The sequence below is a fragment of the Myotis yumanensis genome, unplaced genomic scaffold (genome assembly GCF_028538775.1).
Source record: "Myotis yumanensis isolate MYYU_CA2020_CCGP unplaced genomic scaffold, mMyoYum1.0.hap1 SCAF_9, whole genome shotgun sequence".
NCBI classification, from domain to species: Eukaryota; Metazoa; Chordata; class Mammalia; order Chiroptera; family Vespertilionidae; genus Myotis; species Myotis yumanensis.
The window spans coordinates 53,225,694-53,245,912 of NW_027223760.1; the positions used below are offsets into that span (position 1 = coordinate 53,225,694).

The window sequence follows — 20,219 nt, forward strand, 5'->3', positions numbered from 1 at the left end:
CTGGGTAAGAAAGAATATTACACTTTTCAAAATTACATATTAGTTTAGGCAGAACTTTCTCTTATTCAATTTTTACTCCACTGTTTCACATAGCTCAGAAAACATTTATTGGACTCCAATTATATATTAAATGTGCCCTATTTGATGGTAGGAATATATGATAAAAAAGATAAAGCCCTGCCTTGAGGAATATATAGACAAACTCGGTGCTAATTAACAAAAATTTCTTGCCACTTTTACCTGCTGATTTAATACTTTCTGTCAGTGTCTCACCTGAAGGAGTCAGTGGAAAGTGTAGAGTAGTATTTACTTTTTATTATGATGTAATTAAAATGTAACCTCTAGAAATTTTTGTCTAAAAGTGGAAACTACTGGTTCATTCATAGGTTTTCATGCGGCAAGGAACATAATATTTACAGTGGCCTTTTATGCTTAGAGAAATATATTAAAATTACATTGCCAAGGTGATATTTGAAACACCATCCCTTACATAGCTATAATATTCAGGCTGGTTGATAATATTGATAATTTCTCTACTTTCCTGGTGTCGACAAAATCTGAATCACTAATGCTATTGAATTTAGAGATAAAATATATAAAGGAAGCTTTCTTCAACTTAATGTTTACAGGTAAAGTGTGGTTTTTCATGGAAAACAAATATGTATTCCATGATCTGCATTTGCTTATATGATCAGTTTACTAGGCAAAGCCCAACAATGATTTAACTGAATTGAATTTTGTTTTACAAGATACAGGGTGATGCATTTTGGTGATACCGATATTATTACTGTTATCTAGTGATACTTAAGAAATTTCTACTGCTTTAATGAACTCAGTCAAGAGTTAGGCAATGCTTTTTACTTCCGTTAAAATGAAAGATCTTACTTGATAAATAAAAAAGTATTAGAAAAGCAAGACTGCTTTGTGCGTGGGTATTGTTGAAGGAACAGGTATGATGAGATGGGTTTCAAATTGTGAGATGAAGTATTTTTCCAGACTCTCATTATTTATACTTTGGAGGTCGCCGTTTAATAATGAACACCAGAAGCACTTTGTTCCTATGGAACCAGACATGATGTCACTTCATTTATTCGCCATGTTCCACAGGCACCCGCTCTGAGTTATGAGTCCACCACCTAGAATCGAAGCTGTAGGCGACTGTAAGCTTTCTCTAGTCTGTCATGCCCATGTTTCCTATTTTAGAGCTGACTGATCTTCAGATAACATATGGTGGTGCAAGTAATTGGAAAATTGGCAGAGCTGTCAAGAAAGTATGCTAGATGACACAAAAATGCCATGCTTGGAGCACATAGTGTCTCTGAAGTTAAATTTATTGTTTTTCATCAAATGGTGAAGTAAAAATACCCGATTCACCCCCTTTAAAAGGACACTTTTTAGTGGCAGGTATGATTTCAAAAGCCATTTTTAGGTAGTCGATAAAACAAGTTACTTTTAAAAATACAGAAATTGTTAGTCAATGTGTAGTATAAAACAGCACCCAATATAAATATTTAAATGTTACATAATTTTTGCATTTTGTTACAGCCTTTTCCCTAGGATTAATGGAATCATAATAGTCAATTCTTCAGAGAAATAGAGTTAAAATGTATTAAGTATAGCCAATAAAAATGCCCTAAAGTTTTTATTTTAATGTTTTCTAAAATTTATTTCACAGGAAGATGAAAATGAAGCTGAAAGAAAAAATATATCTCAGGAGCTCAGCATGGAACAGAAAAATCCAAAGAAATAAAGGATTTTCTGTAGTGTTTTGAAAAGTTTGCAACTTATGTAGTAGTAGATAAAATTTCTAATTGTAAAGTGTTAATTGTAAAATCTTAATCTGCAAAATGTTCTGAATAAAGTTGTTGAAAATGAAATAGGAGCTTGCATTTGAAATTTGTATGTTTTTAGAGCAATTTAAACTTTTATATAAAAGTTAGGCCTTTAAAATATATATTTTTAAAAATTCTTAACTGAGATTTGAGAATAGAGACAGAATTTTTCTCTAATCTGTAACCTAAGTGTTAGCACATCCGAATGACCCGAAAGAAAACTGAGTCTTTTATCCCCTTACTAGTCTCTGTTGTCTTCTTCAAGGACCTTAACAGAATTCCAGTTAATTTATAAAGAGAAACCCGCATAGTTCAAAAGTGAACAAGTGCACGTGAAAACACTTCAAATCAACCAATGCCACAAGATGAAAGACCATTTTCTGATTTCAACATATACCAATTTATATAGCACCTAATATCCTAGGATTGCAGGTAAAAGCGAAAAAGAAATGATTTAACATTTTCCGTGGCAGAAGTAGGGCCATAACTTTTGATTCATAAAATATTTACTAAGGACCTACTATGTACACTTTTTCTGGACATTTCAAGAACAGTTCCCACCTGTTTGGCTTAGGGATTCTGTAAAATTTCTTTGATTCCCATCTTTCTCAGCAACCAGCCATTTTTCTTTCCCTGGTTCTAATTCCCAAGGTATCATTTGCCAACTACAGTAGGAGCAAAGAATCTACTTGCTATTTGCAGAGCCAAATGTTTTTGATAGATGTCTTTGTTTGATTATTTAAGGCAGACTTTCTTAAAATAAGAGACAGAACTTTGGAAGGCTTATAAGAGAATGTCAGAAATACAACTTCCTCCCTGTGAGAATAGAATCCATGGCAATAGACTTGCTCTGTGGCCATAGTTTTATCACATGTGTCTGACAAGCTCAATGAAGGTGTGACAGTGGGACATGCTGGCGGCTATGATACAGCGGTATGAAGTGGGAAAACTGCAACTAGGCAAGATAGAAAATTCATTGCTAAGTCCCAAATAATGCACCACATGTGGATATCAGGAAAACAGCTGTACCCCACAGACTAGACCCCCCTCGAAGAATTTAGGAGCGAAGACAGACTAGGAAAAGTCTGGGAAAAGTTGGGTCAAAGTCTGCAGAGGGCTTTCACAATTAGTAAATACAAAATAATTTGACTTTCCCCTATTTTTTCCATTTAGTGTCACTTTTGAAAAGAAGCAATAATACATGATTCATATCATAGTTTACATGTATTATAGTTATTATTTGCAGGCACTATGCTAAATGCTACTTAGTATGCATTATGCCACTAATCATCCCAATGAACCTATAATATAGTTACTATTACCCTTCCCATTTTATCAATGATTAATCTGAGGCTTAGATATGGGAAATAAGTTAACCAAGGTTACGTAGCTTGTAATTTAATTGGCAGACGCAAGCAGTCTCACCCCAGAATTATCACATTTTATCTCTGTGAAATTCTTAACTCCATACCTCCTCAATTCACTATTCTCCCCTTCGTCTTAGCACCTCATTCATTACCTGCTACTACTCCTTTAGTTCTTTCTTCCCCCCACCTTCTTAGTACACTTAATTCCTTTTGAAGACTGGCTTGAGTGAAATAAGTGAAACAATTATAACTACTATTCCACCTGCTCCAGAACATGAATGCCCTGCTTTAACTTTTTACATTGAGTTATGATGGAACAACAGGTATGAAGGAATCTTATTGCTTTTCTGATTTTTCAATAACTTTATGGCCATATTTTTCAGTAGAGTGCTCATTTAATTATTAGTATGCTGTCATCTCAGCTCTTAATTCTTTAATTTCTAAAATAAGTTTTAGGTATGAGAGGCACAGTGACACTCAGCCATCTAGCAGGCATGTTATTTACATTTAAGTGATACCTTTAACCATTCAAAAACCCAGTTCCATTTCTAATTTTCTTTTCTAAATATATACCCCTTGATTTAGGATAGTGAGTAGGACAGTAGAACTACTGTAAATTTCCTTTAGGAAAAATGCACCATTTGAGTTTCTCAAATTTTTAGGGTCTATACATTCATGCCATAAGTACATATAAATCTTGCTATAATGCTAAAGTTGCCCACATTATGTGAATGATTAAGCTAGTCACTTAATTTGAATTAAATTATGTATATAATTTATATTATTAATATGCATAATCATTGATTATATTAATGTTAATTAATATATTATTATAATGCATATAATAACTATAGAATATTAGTTATTATTTTAGCTCAGGTTGCCATAACAAAATACCCCAGGCCGGTGGCTTAAATAACAGATATTTCTTTTTTCACAGTCCAAATGCCTCTTTTATAACAAATCTGAATCATGTTAAGGAGTACTAGAGTGAAGTCCCAATGAAAAGGCTATGGCAATATGGATTATATATATTTAGGGTCCTTAGAAACGTTTATAATTAGAATATAATCTAAAGGTTGACTTCTAAAGAAGATAAACCACTGCACCTGTTTTATTTCTATATCTCCATGACCCATACTAGGTGTAGTACTGCCAACAGAAGCCAACCTATAACGATATAAAATATCTAAAGGACAAAATTCCCTTCTACTTCATGATTCCTGTATAATTTCCACCCACTCAACAAAAGTGTACTGTCTTCATGTTAGTTACTGAGCTATATTTCTTCACATCTTCCAAGAATTTAAAAGCAACACAACTTTAAAAAAATGTATTTTTTTTTATTGATTTCAGAGAGGGAGAGGGAGAGAGAGATAGAAACATCCATGATGAGAGAGAATCATCTATCGCTGCCTCCTGCACATCCAGGACCCTTCAGTCTGCAGGCCAACGCTCTATCCACTGAGCCAAACCAGCTAGGGCAGCAACACAACTTTTAATCAGTATTTTTCTCTATCATTCTGAAGAACAGCATTTTAAAAAAAGTATTCAGAATTCTCTTTCCTCAGGTCTATGGCACAAACAACAGAAATCGCAAGAGGTGTTATGTTGTTCTCTAATGGAATGTACTGGGCATTAAGATGCCCAAATTCTTAAATTCATTCAACAGAACTTTCTTAGGACCTACTCTATGCCATGCCTGGTCTATCATTGGGGATTCCATAATAGACAAACTTCCTCTGCTGTCACTGCCTTGAAATTCTTAAAAATGCTTAATTTTTTAATAAGGGGCCTCACAGTTTTATTTTGCAATTGGCCTGCAGAGTACATAACAAGTGCTACTAACATGTACAGCTTTTATCGTTAAATCGTTATTATTGGAGTATGATTTCCATACAAAGAAACACCCATTTTAAATGTGCAGTTCAATAAATTTAGTATATATCTATGTAGTCATCAGTCAAATCTAAATATAAAGTATTTCCATCACTTCTAAAAGTTTTCTTGTAAAATTTTGTAATCACTAACACATTCCTACGAAAGCCACTGATCTGCTTTCTTTCTTATTTTGTCTGCTCTAAAATTTCATACAAATTGAATCATTTTGTATATGTTGTTTTGAGTCTGGCTCTCTTCATTCAGCATATTTTGAGTTTCATCCATGTTACAGCATGAATCAGTAGTTTATTCCTCTTTATTGCTGAGTACTTTTTCATTGTATAAATATACCAGAATTTGTATATCTACTCACCTATTGCTGGACATTTGGACAGACATACAAAAGAAGATATACAAATGGCCAGTAAGTACATGTACACATGCTCAACCTCATTTAGTTATAAGGAAAATGCAAATTAAAACCACAGTGAGTTACCGCTGTATATCCACTAAAATGTCTAAACTGTGTTGTCCAATATAGCAGCCACTAGCCAAAGGTGACTATCAGGCACTTAAAATATGACTAGTCTTGATTGAGATGTAAATAAAATAAAATACATGTCAGACTTCGGTGACTTAGCATGAAAAATGGTAAAACAGCTCATTAATTATTTTTATTCTCATTACATGCTGAAATAATATTTGAATAGATTTAGTTAAATAAAATACATTAGTATAATACATTTAAACTATCTTCACTTTTTATATGGTTCATAGAAAATTTGAAATTACATATGTGGTTTCCATTTCTACTGGACATAATTATTCCTAGGCTATAATACAAAGTGTGATGATAATTCATTAGCTAAGCCATGTCCAGACTATAAATCCATGAAAATTGGGAAATAATTAGTATGTATTGTTATCAGCTGCTAATTTTGTGGTATTGTCCATGCAGCAATAGAAAACTAATAGAGATGTCACATAAGAGGTTGAGGATAGGCTGCTGCTGTTAGCAAGTTAGGCATTCAGCAGCGTTAACCAAATCAGTCTTCAGAAGTAAACACTGATGTTATTAAGTCCATTCCTAACCTTTCTCCCTGAAGAATGGCCATTTTGTTAATGAGCTTATTGAAAAAGCAGTGTGTGGCCATGGCAAAAAGCTGACTGACAGCTAAATGACTTTGTCATCCTGTCTGCCTGATTATTACTCAAGTATAAAATGGTACACCACTTTGGGAAAGAGTTTGAAAGTTTCATATGAAATTAAACATACCCTTAATATATGATCCAGTAACTCCACTATAGATTTTTATACAAAAGAAATGGTAGCCAAAAACTAGAGGCATCTTCTTTTCTTTTTAAGTAAAAGTCATATTACTTCATTGTGGTTATTCTTTTCAGAATACACTTGCCACACTAAGTAGTGTGGTTCACAAAATTAGTATTTAATCTTTGATTTTTCTTTCAGGGAAATTGGATGTGTTATGCAATAGCATTTGTAACAACAGTGTAAACACTAGACATAATCACTGCAAAAGATGCTAATGAAAGTTTTCAAAGAAATTAACATACAAAAAAATTCAACATTCAAAAAATAGTGTGATATCTTATTGAAAACATTTAATGTAGTTAAAGCTTCTTAATGATTGCATGTTCTGTTTTAATGATTTTTTAATGGCCTTTGCAGTTGAAAATACATTTAAAGCCAATTAAAAATTTTTTAATATCATAACTATATCTTCTGGACTATTTCTATCCATTTCCCTTTGGACTAAAAAACTTGAGGGAGGAGAAAAGCAAGATGTGTGCCCAGTTACTACAACTTTAAAGGTTTATGAACTGCTTTGAGTTTCATTCCCCCACACACACCAAATAGGACATGCCCTTCCTGGGATATAACAGTTTTTCATGTGTAACTTTTTGATCATCCAGATAAAATTATGTAAGACTAAGTCATTTTGCTTGTTTAGTTTTTTGGGGTTTTTTTTGGAAAGCAATAATTATATTCTTATTGCTCATCTTGTATATGTTCTTCCTGCACAACAATCACTAATGCCTTTCCACTAAGCTTCAACAGTGCCAGGCATTTGATATATCTGATTGTCCTATAGCCACTATAATTTGTCTCGATTTTCCCAAATGCAGCAAGTGGTTGCTCTTTAAATTGAATGTATACCCCCTCCCCCCAAAAAAGGAGAATGTTTTCTAAAACTGCATCTCTCACATGGCTATGTAATGTTTATTCTGAAGTTCATTGAAAAAGAAGAAACAAGTTCAATGAACTGCTATGACATTGGGTCTCAATGCCTTGGGTCCCTGAGGCCTGCACACATTTCTATTGGTTTGGTGCCAACACCATATGGGCAACTTACAGTGCCTGATCGTGGGCTAAATAGGATTCACTCTGACTAGTGAAGGTTGATTGGAAACTTACTCCCTTTCATATGAACTCAAGAAAACCATTTTTACATAGCCATGAATGAGCACATTTCATTTCCACCCTATTCTGTCCTGAGCAATCATAGTAGGTAATAAGTGTCTCCCAATAGTGAATTCAATGTGGAGTCCACGGTTTTGTTATCTGCAGAGGAAGTTAAGCACTAAAGACAGCAGCATGAAAACACATGCAACTATGGCATAATTCTGATTTGTTTCAGAAAAACTATTAATTTCCTTGTTACAAAGCCAAGTAAGAACAACCCTTTAAAATTATTGAACCATGAGAGCCATTTGCCTTAAGAGTTTTAAATTTGGAAACAGACTCATGAAATTTATAGCTTTAATGAGATATTCTTTGCCTGCAGTCAAGATGAGAGCTAGATCATTGGTTTCCCAGCATGACACCTATGTGTTCTTGTGAGCACTTGATATCATTAGGCTCATAATAACACAGACATCATCACATTAACGTCTGAAAGGCTCACTTTTGTCTCTTAGTTTATGTCTTTCACTTACACCTACAGCATGCTAAATATCTCACTCTAGAAAATAAGATATACTCGACCTTTATTGATACTGTCAGTGGAGTGAAAAAGTCACTGTTTTCCTACACATGTTTCAAGCCACAAACAATCAATAGATATGGTTTCCAGAAAACGATAGTTAACTGAATCATGTATGGACGTGATATCCTTCCTTAGTGATACATAAGGAGCGGGAAATGTGGCTCTCCCTGATTCATGTCAGTTTCAACCGTTATCATGTTTAATATTCAGTCTAATTCTAAAGGTGATGCGAGATTATTGTTGCTTTTAAAGATGGAGGAACTCTCTCAGGATATTCAGATTTCAGGGCATTGAGAAAGGCAGCTTATTAAATAGTATTAGAAAGAGGTAACGACCACTGCAGGAGTCTGTCACTCTGTGCTCCAGGATGAAATAACATGTGCAAGAGCTCGGGAGACTCAAACCTATTTGCAAAATGTCATTATTTTGGACCTTATTTTTTTACATAAATGAAATTCTGCAATTATGGAACCTAATACATTAAGCTGTGTCCTTAGCTTTGTGCAAATGTTTGAAGGTATTTATCTGTAAGTTTATGATCCCTCTACTATTTATCATCAACAACATCAGACGCACGAGAGTGGGGAGAATCCCATGTACTCATAACAGATGCAGCAAGATTATTAAGAGTTTGCTATGCTTGCTTTACCTATATATTTTTCCCCTTAGCTCCCAGACTGCAATGCTTTTTAACATCTATTTTTCTCCTTTCAACAATTCATTTCTGATTGGATATGTTTAATGCATACATGTTTTTCTATGACAGGTGCACATTTTGTTTTGTTTTTTTTTATATGGTTTTCACTAGGTTAATATGGGTGGTATGGAAGATTGGACCATAGTATATTCTGCCTCGTGCATCTCAGGCCACATTTTCAGTGAGATTCCAAAGACACTTGCTTTGAATTTTTTTTAATGGTGATGATGAAAGAAGCAGAAATGACACAGAATCTCAATGCATGTTTGCATTTTGCATCTTAGGCAGAAAAATAGAACTAATCAGAGCTGCCAATCGCAAAGGAGAACACATTTCAACCTCTTGAGCACTGTTGAACCAAGACATCTTTCTGATTTTACCCACAAGGGGACAAAAATGGTGTATCCAGCAGCGCCTTCAAAAATATATCTTGTTAGTAAAAATCAAATTAACAAATGGAACATCTGTTCAGGATCATGATTCTGATTTTTTTATAGACTGTATATTTTTGGCAAGTATTGATTTGGTGTTTGACATTTACATTTGATTATGTCTAATTCTAGAAGTCAGGAACCATCTTGCTGGTATGCTAAGGTTTTAGTGGGTTGTTTGTCTTCAGTGCCCAATTTGTGAGTTCCTTCTTCCCTCATCCCAGCCCAGGTCTGTCTTCCCCGAGGAACAATTTCTGCTCAAGACCTCTTCTTCACACCTGCTACCTTTCTCAGACTCCTCTAAATTCTCGTTCTCCTCTGCCTTCCCTCAAAGCCAGCATTTCTTTCCCATGAGGTTTCACATTCTCTTTTTCACCCTGAGAGAGCAGGGGAGGGGGATATGTGGTGAGAGACAAAAACAGACATAGAAAATAGTCATGATTAAGTGCTTGAAGAGAAGTTGAAAAAGGGTGCTGCCGAAACCGGTTTGGCTCAGTGGATAGAGCGTCGGCCTGCGGACTGAAAGGTCCCAGGTTCGATTCCGGTCAAGGGCATGTACCTGGGTTGCGGGCACATCCCCAGTAGGAGATGTGCAGGAGGCAGCTGATCGATGTTTCTCTCTCATCGATGTTTCTAACTCTCTATCTCTCTCCCTTCCTCTCTGTAAAAAATCAATAAAATATATTTTAAAAAAAAAGAAAAAAAAAAAAGAAAAAGGGTGCTATAGATCACAGAGGGGAAGCCCAGGGGTGTGAAAAGCACTCCATGAAGATAATATTGGAGCCTGGCTCTGAAGACATGGGATTTTACCATAAGCAGTGGGATAGTGTTTCCGAGAGATGAATATACACAAGTAAAGAGTTTTCAAAGGTTAAAGATGATTCAGCATGCCTGGATCCAAGAGGACGCCAGGCAGGAAGTGATAGGAGCTGCATCTGGGAAGACAGAAAGGATTCAGGGTTTGCTAAGGCACTTGGACTTAGTTTATAGAACTGGTTATTTATTAAAGTCAAATAGGAAGAGAAAATAGTGGTGATGACTATACCATATTGTGAATGTAATTTTTGCCATTGAATTACACAATTTAAAATGGCAAATTTCATGTTATGTACGTTTTATCATAATTTAAAATATATAATTTAACTTTTACCATTGGATTGTACATTCTAAATGGATAAGTTATATAGTATGTGCATTACATTTCAAAACTGCTTTAAAAAAGATTTAAGCCTAAAAAGATAATAAAATCACACGAGGAGCTTTTTAAAAAACTGACACTTGAACCCCATCCAAGGATCAATTAAATCAGAATTTCTGCAGGTGGGCTGAGCATCTGGCAACTTGAGAAGTGCTCTAGGTGATTCTAATGTGTGGTCATGTGCGGATCCCTGCTGTAGGCAATAAGGAACCAGTGAGGAATTTTAATCAGGGGAATAACATGATCAGATTTGCATCTTAGAAACAGATATCCCTGGCTTATCTGCTCAGATCTTTCAGTAGCTACAGGAGCATATATATAGCAGCTCCCCACTTATGCACAGAAGATACATTCTAAGACCCCCAGTGGAAGCCTGAAACCATGGTTAGTGGTATGTGTATATACCACTTTTCTTAGGCATACATTCCTATAATAAAGTTTATTTAGGCACAGTAAGAGATTAAAAACAATACCTAATAATAGAATATAATAATTATATCAATATACTATAATAAACGTTATGTGAATGGAGTCTCTTTATTTCTCAAAATATCTTATTGTACTGTATTCACCCTTCTTGTGGTAATGGATATGGTAAAATGCCGTATTAAGTCAAAACGTTTACCTTTTTCACTTAAGGGAAGCACTTTACAGCTTCTCTTTGGCATATCCAAACTGCCAGCATCACTACTCTTGCGCTCTGGGGCCATTATTAAGTAAAATAAGGGTCACGTGAACACAAGCACTGTCGTGACAGTCAGTCTGATGACCCAGATGGCTGCAAAGCGACCAGTGGGTGGGCTGTACATGCAGCGTGGAGATGCTGGGCAAAGGATGACTCGCTTCCCGGCGGGAAGGAGTGGGACTGGGTGAGATGTCATCATGCTACTCAGAGCGGTGCACAATTTAAAACTTATGAATTGTTCATTTCTGGAGTTTTCCACCTAATATGTTCAAACCATGGTTGACCGTGGGTGACTGAAACTGTGGAAAGCAGAACTGCATATAAGAGTGGGACACTATAGAGACTTTATTCATAATTGCCTGAACCTGGAAACCCAAGTGCCCCTCAACTGGTAAACTGATAAATTCTGGTATTTTCAGACAATAGAATGCCAGTCAGCAATAAAAAGCCCGCCACCTTGACCCATATTCAGTCTCTATTTCTGCTATCTCGGGTTCTGTTTGCCAAAGCAGAATTTTACCCTGTTTCTTGTTGGGCTTGTCTGCTGCCAGGCTAAGCCTTCTTATGAACCTTAGCAATGGCACTCTCCAGCTGTCACTCAAGCCAGAAACCTCATTGACTTTTCCCTCATTTTTAAAAGTTATGATTCACATATAGTAAAGTTCACACTTTTAATGTACAGTTCTGGGTGTTTCTGACAAACCATACCGTCACGTAATCACTACCCCAAGTAAGATAAACAGTTCCGTCACACTTCCAAACTCCCTTGCTCCCTCTTATGGCCAACTGCCAGTGCCCCACCCCCGACCTCTGGCAACTACTAATCTGTTTTCTGCCCCTACAGTCTACCTTTTCAGACTATCATATAAATGGAATGATACCATACATAGCTTTTTGAGTGGGGCTTCTTTCACTTAAAACTGTTCATCCGTGGTGCGTCATGTACCAGGACTTCAGTCCTTCAGTCCCGAGTGGTGTCCACTCTGGATGTACCACAGCGTGTTACGCATTCCCCCGCTGGGAGACATCGCAGTGGTTTCTAGGTTTCGGTGATTATGAACACAGTTGCTAACCACAGATCTTTGTGAGGAAATAACTTCCCTTCCTCTTGGGTAAATGCCATGGAATGGGGTTGCTGGGTCAAATGGTAAGTGTATATTTAACTTTGTAAGATGCTGCTAAAATGTTTGCCGAAGTGACTGCAACATTTTACATTCCCACGAGCAATGTGATGGCTACAGTTGCTTCATAGCTTCACATTTTCACTAGCACTTGGTGTGTTTTTTTGTTTTGTTTTGATTTGTCTTTAACCAGTCAAATGGGCATTTCATTGTGGTTTTAATTTGCAATCCCTTAATGACTAATGATGGTGAACACTTTTCTATGTGCCTATTTGCCATCCGTATATAACACTTGCTAAAGTACCCGTTCAAATCTTTAGCCCATTTTTTTCTATGAGGCTATTTGCAAAGTTGTTTTTAATGTCCTCATCGCCTTTCTCTGTGACCGAGGCAGTCCGTTGTTCCTCCATTACAATAATCACATTTTTCTACCAGTAAATATCTTTCTAGAACCTGCTTTCTGGAACTGGTAGCATCCTCCTGTTAGTCCTATTCCAGCCGCCTCCCTTTACCTGTCTGAGGCCCTTCTCTCCCAAAGCTGATGTCTCCAAACTCTTCTCTTCTTCTAAATGAAGCTTACGGCTATTTTGCATTGCCATTCTCCCCCACCCCCCCCCGCCTCCCCCCCATTCCCCTAAGTATCCTTCCCCTTTCATGTTGAAGGCTTTCCTCAGATGTCTGGGGGTTGCTGACTGCTCACTTGTACTTAAAGGCAGGCGCTAGTACACAGGGCAGCTTCTAGGCTTCAGCCCAGGAGGCTTCGATTGGAGACTCCTCCCAATGCCCACACCTATTTCTTTTCCATGCGGCTGTGCGTTTCCTCCAGGCAGAACGCTGCAGCCTCCACCCTGGGTCTGTGTGTCTCAGGACAGGCCGTGTTCCAAGGATAAGGGAGCCAGGGCTCCAGTGGGGCTAGAGAGTCCCGTGGGACCACAGGGAAACTCACACAACCTCATGGTCAGTGGGAGCCTCCCCTCTGGCCTCGGGGGAAGCTGCTGTGCCTCCGTCGGAGACTCTGGCCTACTTTGGGCAGGGAATGAGCTTCCGTGCTGTAGCCTGACTGGACAGGTTGGAGAAGTGCACCCAGGTGCCTGTTTCCATGCATGTTCCTTTTCAGGTTTATTCCAGCCTCCCATCATGCCTGTGGTTCCAGTCTGAGATTTTATGGGGTCTGAGACATGTACTAGTCTGATTCTCATCCCCCTTTTCAGGCACCTGGGCCTCACCTTCCCTGCTTAGCTAAGACAGGAACCACACTCATCATGCTCTCTTCCCCTTGTTCCAAAATTTGACTTCATTTTTCTTCTTGTCCCTGTGATTACAAATCCTTTCATTTCTTTACTGCACTTTGGTTCTTAGAGAGGCAGCAGAGAGAAACAGGGCTCAGTCCACTATTTTTAAAAGAAAAGTCAGCCCTAATTTTTAAATGTGATTTTTCACAGGAATGTTGTAAATTTTCTTAGTCAGATACAGTTAGTTTGTAAAGACTAAAAATCCACTCAACCTACTTATGTAAAAGGCACAGTTTGTGTGTGAGCACAGGGATGGCTCACAGAACCCAAGTGCCGGAAAGCCCTGAACAGGCCGCAATGGGGAACTAGAAAGTCTTTAAGATGCGGGTAGCTAACTGTCAGCATTCTTTTCTGTAGTCTTCCACCTATTTTTCTTAACTAGGATGGGTTCCTCTCTGAATATCTATCTATCTCTCCCTCTCTCCCTCTCTCTCTCCTCTCTTTCTGATTATTCATCAGCATAGGTTTTAAAGTAAGCATAACAGGCCCCTGATCTAACTCTAGGAACTTCTAAAGAATTCTAAAGCCTCACATGAGGTAACTTGGCCCAGTCCCTGAGTCACATGTTTCCCCACATCCAATCAGCTGTGACAGTGGTAGGCTACTGAGCGGAGACAGTCAGGGCCATGTCTCCCAGGCCAGGGTCACTGAGACTCACCTGCCACATGAAGATGAAATAAGTAGTGAACATGACAGCATTCTGGTACATGACAGAAATCAAGTAACTTCTTTTTCTCAAATAGTTTCAAATTCATGGAAATATCTTCTCTAGCTCATCCTTTAAAATGTCATTAAAACATTTTATTCCCAAATAAGCTTAAAGTCATTACAATCTAGTAAGAATGGAAAAATAAAAGCTAGTAATTTTAGCCAAGTGGCTCAGGGAAGCCACACATAGTGATGGAAACTGAAAGCATGAAGAATATGACTTGTCTACACAGGCCCTGCATGAGAAACGTAATTGATATGCAAGGGACTAGGCCAGAACCTACGACTTGATGACCAACACTCACAGCAAGACCTGAAGCTTTTTAACGTGAGGAGAACAATGCTAATGTGAAGAATCTACAATGAAATAAAAATATAAAGGAAGTGTTCCACATGAAAATAGTTTATTGAAAAGCAGGTCTAAATATCAGGAGGGACAATCCCATCTAATAAAAGAGCAATATGCAAATTAACCACCACTCCATCACTCTGTCAAAAAGATGGCAATGGCCACGGAGCTGGAGCAAGCAGGAGGCTTGGGTTGCCCCGGCGATGGAGGAAGCCAAGCTTCCTGCCTGCCCTGGCTGGCACTGGGCTCCGTTCAAGGCTACAAAGTTTCAATTATAAAAGATAAATAAATCCCAGAAAAAAAAAAAAAAAAAAAAGGAGAGGCTGGGGCTTGGGTTGCCGGGGGGCGTGGCCAGCCTGAAAATGGCCCTCAGCCCCTCACCCATGCTGGCCAGGCACCCTAGAAGGACACCCACCCTGATCTTGGACACTCTTCAGGGCAAACCAGCCGGCCCCCACCCATACACCAGGCCTCTATCCTATATAATAAAACGGTAATATGCAAATTGACCCTAACAGCAGAACAACTGTGAATGACTGGTCACTATGACACACACTGACCACCATGGGGCAGACACTCAATGCAGAAGCTGCCTCCTGGTGGTCAATGCACTCCCACAGCAGGAGCTCTGCTCAGCCACAAGCCAGGCTTATGACTGCCAGCACAGCAGTGATGGCAGGCTGCCAGAGGGATGTCTGACGGCCAGCTTAGGCCCGATCCCCTGGGGAGCAGGCCTCAGCCAGCAGGTGAACATCCCCCGAGGAGTCCCAGACTGTGAGAGGGCACAGGTCGGGCTGAGGGACCCCCCGAGTGCACAAATTTTTGTGCACTGGGCCTCTAGTGAAATATAAAAGAAAAGGAAAAAATCTACATATAATTTAATTTAATTTTAGAGCTACTGTGGCTTTGTAACCAATCAGCTGAGGGTAGGGAGTGCATATTATTTCTAGGAATCATATTTTCAAGAATACTGTATAATGGTATTACAGTAACAAAAGTGATATAGTTTTTATTACTAATGATAATACAAAACTAGGGAAATAATTGTTGATTTAATATGCTCTTGCAAAACCAGAACTAATTATTTTTTTAAAAGAGAAAATCTAGTGGAATATTATTTCCAAAACTTTGAGAACAAAAAAGTTAGACACAGGTTGGTCTTTAAATATTCTAGGCTCACACAGGGAAGATATATTTCTCTGGCTTGTAAAGGTTTGCACTTTCTGCAGTTCACTGAACAGACAACATGCCTCAGCTCTTGATGCCCTAAGTTTATATTATAAAACATAAAAGGAGCTTTGAGCTTCCCTTGAAAAACAAAACAAAACACCACCACCTACAAAACCCTCTTGTTCTGTAGTCATTCAACACCTGGTTAATGTCTTTTCCTCCTGGTTTAATGCATCATGATCCACAAATCACATGTACTCCTTGAGGAACTGGGCTGGAGGTACAGGCTTGGAAGGACACAGGGGAACTGGCTCTACAGAGTCAGAGGAGAAACATCTGGTAGACAGAGACCCACTCTTCACTGGAAACCACAAGAAGCAGGACCCTGCTCTTTGGTTGACTATGGTCCTGAGTGGAGGAGACCAGAGGGAACACACTCGTGGCCACCACTTCTAAATCTAACACAGCTTCAGAAATATTCTTTAACAGAAGGGCTCCAATAAATATCCCAGAACCATGTGTGCCTTTGCTTGGCAAACATAGTTCCTACAGAGCCCCAATTCCAGCCCCCCTTTGTGTTTTGTCAGTTCTTCTAACTCGGGCTTGAGCTGGATGAATGGAATATTTGCCTGCTCAGGATTCTCCTTCCTCCTCAGGGGAAAAGAGTGAACTCCCATTGGGCTTGACTTGGGTACTGCACCATTACTCCCCACTCCAGCTGGGTTTCTGTCCTCCAGCAAGGCTGAGACTATTTTTATTCCTTCCCAAAGTGCCTAAAGGTAACCATGCATTACCACCAAGAGAATTCATTTCCACCTACTAACCATCCAGGCTAGTCTGTGTTACAGAGCCAGACCCACAACCTGTGGTTCTTATCAATATCAAAGTCCCCTTGTGCTTTAATTTTTATTCATTCATGTTAAAAACAATTACTACCCAATAGGAACATGTCTATTATATATAAAAGGAGAAATACCCAAGCTACTCTACAAACACATAATCCACAAATGCTCATTGAAGCTCAGCATTGCTGAGGTAGCTGTGTTAGAATGGAAAGCAAAATGATACCAAAACCTCTAGGTAATTGTGGGAGGTAAACTCTTAAGGTCGCTCCTGTCAAAGAAAACAGAGCTGGGCATTTGTCAAAGGTGGCAAGACAGATTTTATTCAGGCTACAGTATGGGAGAGACACGCCAGTATAAACCAAGTTCAACTCCCTGAAGCAAAAAACAGGATGCCTTTGCAAAGCTGGGTGTGCTAACGCAAAAGTACTAACGGATGCTGTGAGGGGACTTGGTCAGTGTGACTAGGCTACCTGTGTCTGCTAACTGGCACTTATTGAAGCTTGGCTCCTGTCCTCCCACAGAGGATGGGAGAGAAAGACCCTGTCTTTCATGATGATCACATTTAAAGGAATGGCTCCCAGGACCTTGAGGAAGACATTCCTAGGTTGTAGACGATACAGCTCAAAGGGTCAGAGAAAGGATTTGCAATCGCAAGTTTCCTAATGTAAATGCTCAATGAAAAGGGAGATGAGGGCCTCTATTCAGGTTTTAGCTAGAAGAGCTTTCTCAGGCAGCCGTTTCAAGGGGTTGGGATTGTCATTCTGGGGACACAGCCCTGAGTTTGTAGAAGACATGCTAGAATGTTCGTGTGGGTGGTGGAGGAAGTCATTTGTATGAAGAGTTTGCAGTTTTACCTGTATGATTCCTAACTCTTGATTTCCATGCCTTTGTGTAATTCTTTCCCTGTGAGTGTAGGTGAGACCTATGACTTGCTTCTGATCAACTGATTTCGATAAGGATGATGGAAAGGACATGACTACATTTACATAATTCCGTTACATAAAATGGTAACATACATCTTGGGAAGACTCTCTGCTCACTTGTTGGTTTTGATGGAAGGAGACCCAAGTGGCAAAGAACAGCCAGCGAGAAAATGGGGTCCCCAGTCCTACAACTACAAGGAAATGAATTCTGCCAACAACTGGATTGGAATGAACTATTTCCCAGTCAAACCGTCAGATGAGACCCATCCTCGGACACCTTGAATGCAGCCTTGCAGAAAACAAAGCAAAGTGTACACAGACTCCTGACCCACAGAAACTGTGAGATAATAAATGTGTGTTGTTTGAAGCTAAATTTGTGGTAATTTGTTACACAGCAATAGATAGCTCACACAGTCAGTACTTCCAAAAGCATGTTTTCTCATACCAGGCTGGATGAAAATAAAGTTTACACTTCCAAATCAGTTTGGGCAATGTTGCATTCTATATCCTCTACCACCTTGGAGAGTCACAGTGCATTCTGAGAAATACAAAGGAGAATCTTTGTTAAATTAAAGTTACCTACAATTTTTTTTTCCCACTATGGAGCCCAGTCCCACGTTAATTTTTAAAATTTCTAATGATGTCTTATAAAACTAGTTTTCAAATTATCATACCACAATGAGTGGTTGTGAAGAACAATAGCCTTCATGCTGGGGAACACATCTCATAAGTGGATCAGTTTTCAGATTCTCACTTCCTAATATTCTTTACCCCAAATCAATACTCCTGGAGAGGAGTCTTTAAGTTTCTATTTCCTACTTCATTAAAAAAAATAAATTTCTAGATGACACACAAAAGAACAACTTGAAACCTTGGTGCCCGTGTTGAGACAGTGAATGACCGTAGACTGGATATCAAATCCTTTCACAAACCGAACTTTCCTTTCTTTACTTTCACATTTCAGAAGAGTTTATGGGATGGAGAAATTGCTGTGGCCATCGTCGGAAAATACTGTCTGCCACAAAAGGGCAAATAGATTCACAAATGAGTCTCCTCATAGGTAATTAAAGCAAAATGAACTATGTTAGGACAAGGACATCCCCTGGGATGAAGTATAACCTACAGCCTGAACTGCTGTTGCTGAAGCTCGTCTGAGCTTGGTGGCTGTTCATGAGGAAAGTAAGAAGCTTAAAGCCCTGGGGTTCACACACAGAGAGTTAACTGCCACACCAGACCTGTTCACAGTGACTCCTCACAACCACTGGAAAGGTAAGGGGCATGGAGTCCCCATATTTTACAGGTACAGGAAACTACACTTTAATGAGTTACAAAACCAGGACTTGAACCTAGATTTGATTCTCCAAGTCCAATGTGCTTTTCATATCACACCATATAGTGGGCCTTCCTCACGACAGTGGGAAGGCAGCTAACCAAGCCTTTTGTTTCTCCTCTTTAAGGTAACACTGTAGTTCCTTTTATGGAGATTTCGCCGCTCTAAAGGGATCTGGGGAGTACTGGGCTGCCAGGGCGATGTAGATGTAACTCAAGTCCCTTGAACAGCCTGTTCAAGTTGCATTCTTAACCTCTAAGCATAATGACAGGCCTTTTTTTTTTTTTTTTAGCTCATGAGATGTCTATTGAAAGACTGATGAGATTCTGGTGATCAGAAAGTACTTTTGTAATAAATAATTATGAGGCTGCGAAATATTTGTAGAAACTGAAAGTTTAGTATCACATTATATAAATCATTGTAGGAACTGAGACACACAAAGTTGACCTTACTATGACTTTGTTTATTCATTCCTAAAGTGTATTCAGTAATTACATAGGAGGCCATGGATAGGTAGCTCAGTTGATTAGAGCATCATCCAAATATGCCAAGGTTCTGGGTTTGATCTCTGGTCAGGACACATACAAGAAACAACCAATGAATGTATAAATAATGGAACAACAATTTGATGTTTTTTGTCTCTATCTTTCTCTCTCATTCTCTCTTCCTTTCTCTCTCTCTCTAAAATCAATCTTTTAAAAAGTTACTTAGCATATGAACAGATTAAGTAATAGATAAGTATTTCATTGTCTCTAAATGAAATATGCCAGGAAAGAACAATGACAAAGGAAATTGTAATTTTCCCCAAGAATTTCTCTTATAAAATTAAATACAGAGGCATGTATAATCTATGTGTATAAATTTCTTTTTTTATATCTGGACTATTCCCTAAAGAATTAAGAGATGGGCTCAGCTGATATAGCTCAGTAGTTGAGTATCGACCTAAGAACCAGGAAGTCATGGCTCAATTCCCAGGCAAGGCACATGCCCCGGGTTTGGGGATCAATCCCCAGTAAAGATTCTCTCTCATTACTGATATTTCTATCTCTTTCTCCCTCTCCCTTCCTCTCTGAATCTCTAAAATCAGGAACAGACAAAATATAAATTAGGAACCAAGGTCAAGATGTTACTGGAGGAAACAGGTTCTTCAGCAGTGTCCTGGGAAAAGAATTCCAGGGACACTCACGTAGGAGGAGTTTTGAGTGATAGTGGCAAGATTTATTAGAGTGAAAGCACTAGTACACTCTTGGAGAGACAGAGGGCAAGCTGGCTATATAGGGCAATGGCTGTGTGGACTCAGGAAAGGAAGTTGCAGAGGCAAAAGGAGAGTCTTCTGCTGCTGTTCACTGCGCCTTTGCTTGCAAGACTCCGGGGGACCCTCA

At 38.6% G+C, this 20,219-nt stretch overlaps 1 protein-coding gene across 3 annotated transcripts in view; it reads left to right on the plus strand.

The window, feature by feature from the left end:
* Positions 1–17,953, plus strand: part of PHF14 (PHD finger protein 14) — a 155,383-nt gene extending 137,430 nt beyond the window's left edge. Inside the window, exon 19 of one of the 3 annotated variants that reach the window (XM_070424348.1) lies at positions 17,500–17,953. In XM_070424348.1, coding sequence (XP_070280449.1) covers positions 17,500–17,523 — 24 coding nt within the window. In that variant the 3' untranslated portion in view covers positions 17,524–17,953. Of the gene's footprint in view, positions 1–1,675; positions 1,850–17,499 lie in introns of those variants that run through there. The other 2 variants (XM_070424346.1, XM_070424347.1) reach the window with 2 other exon arrangements.
* Positions 17,954–20,219: the final 2,266 nt, after the last annotated feature.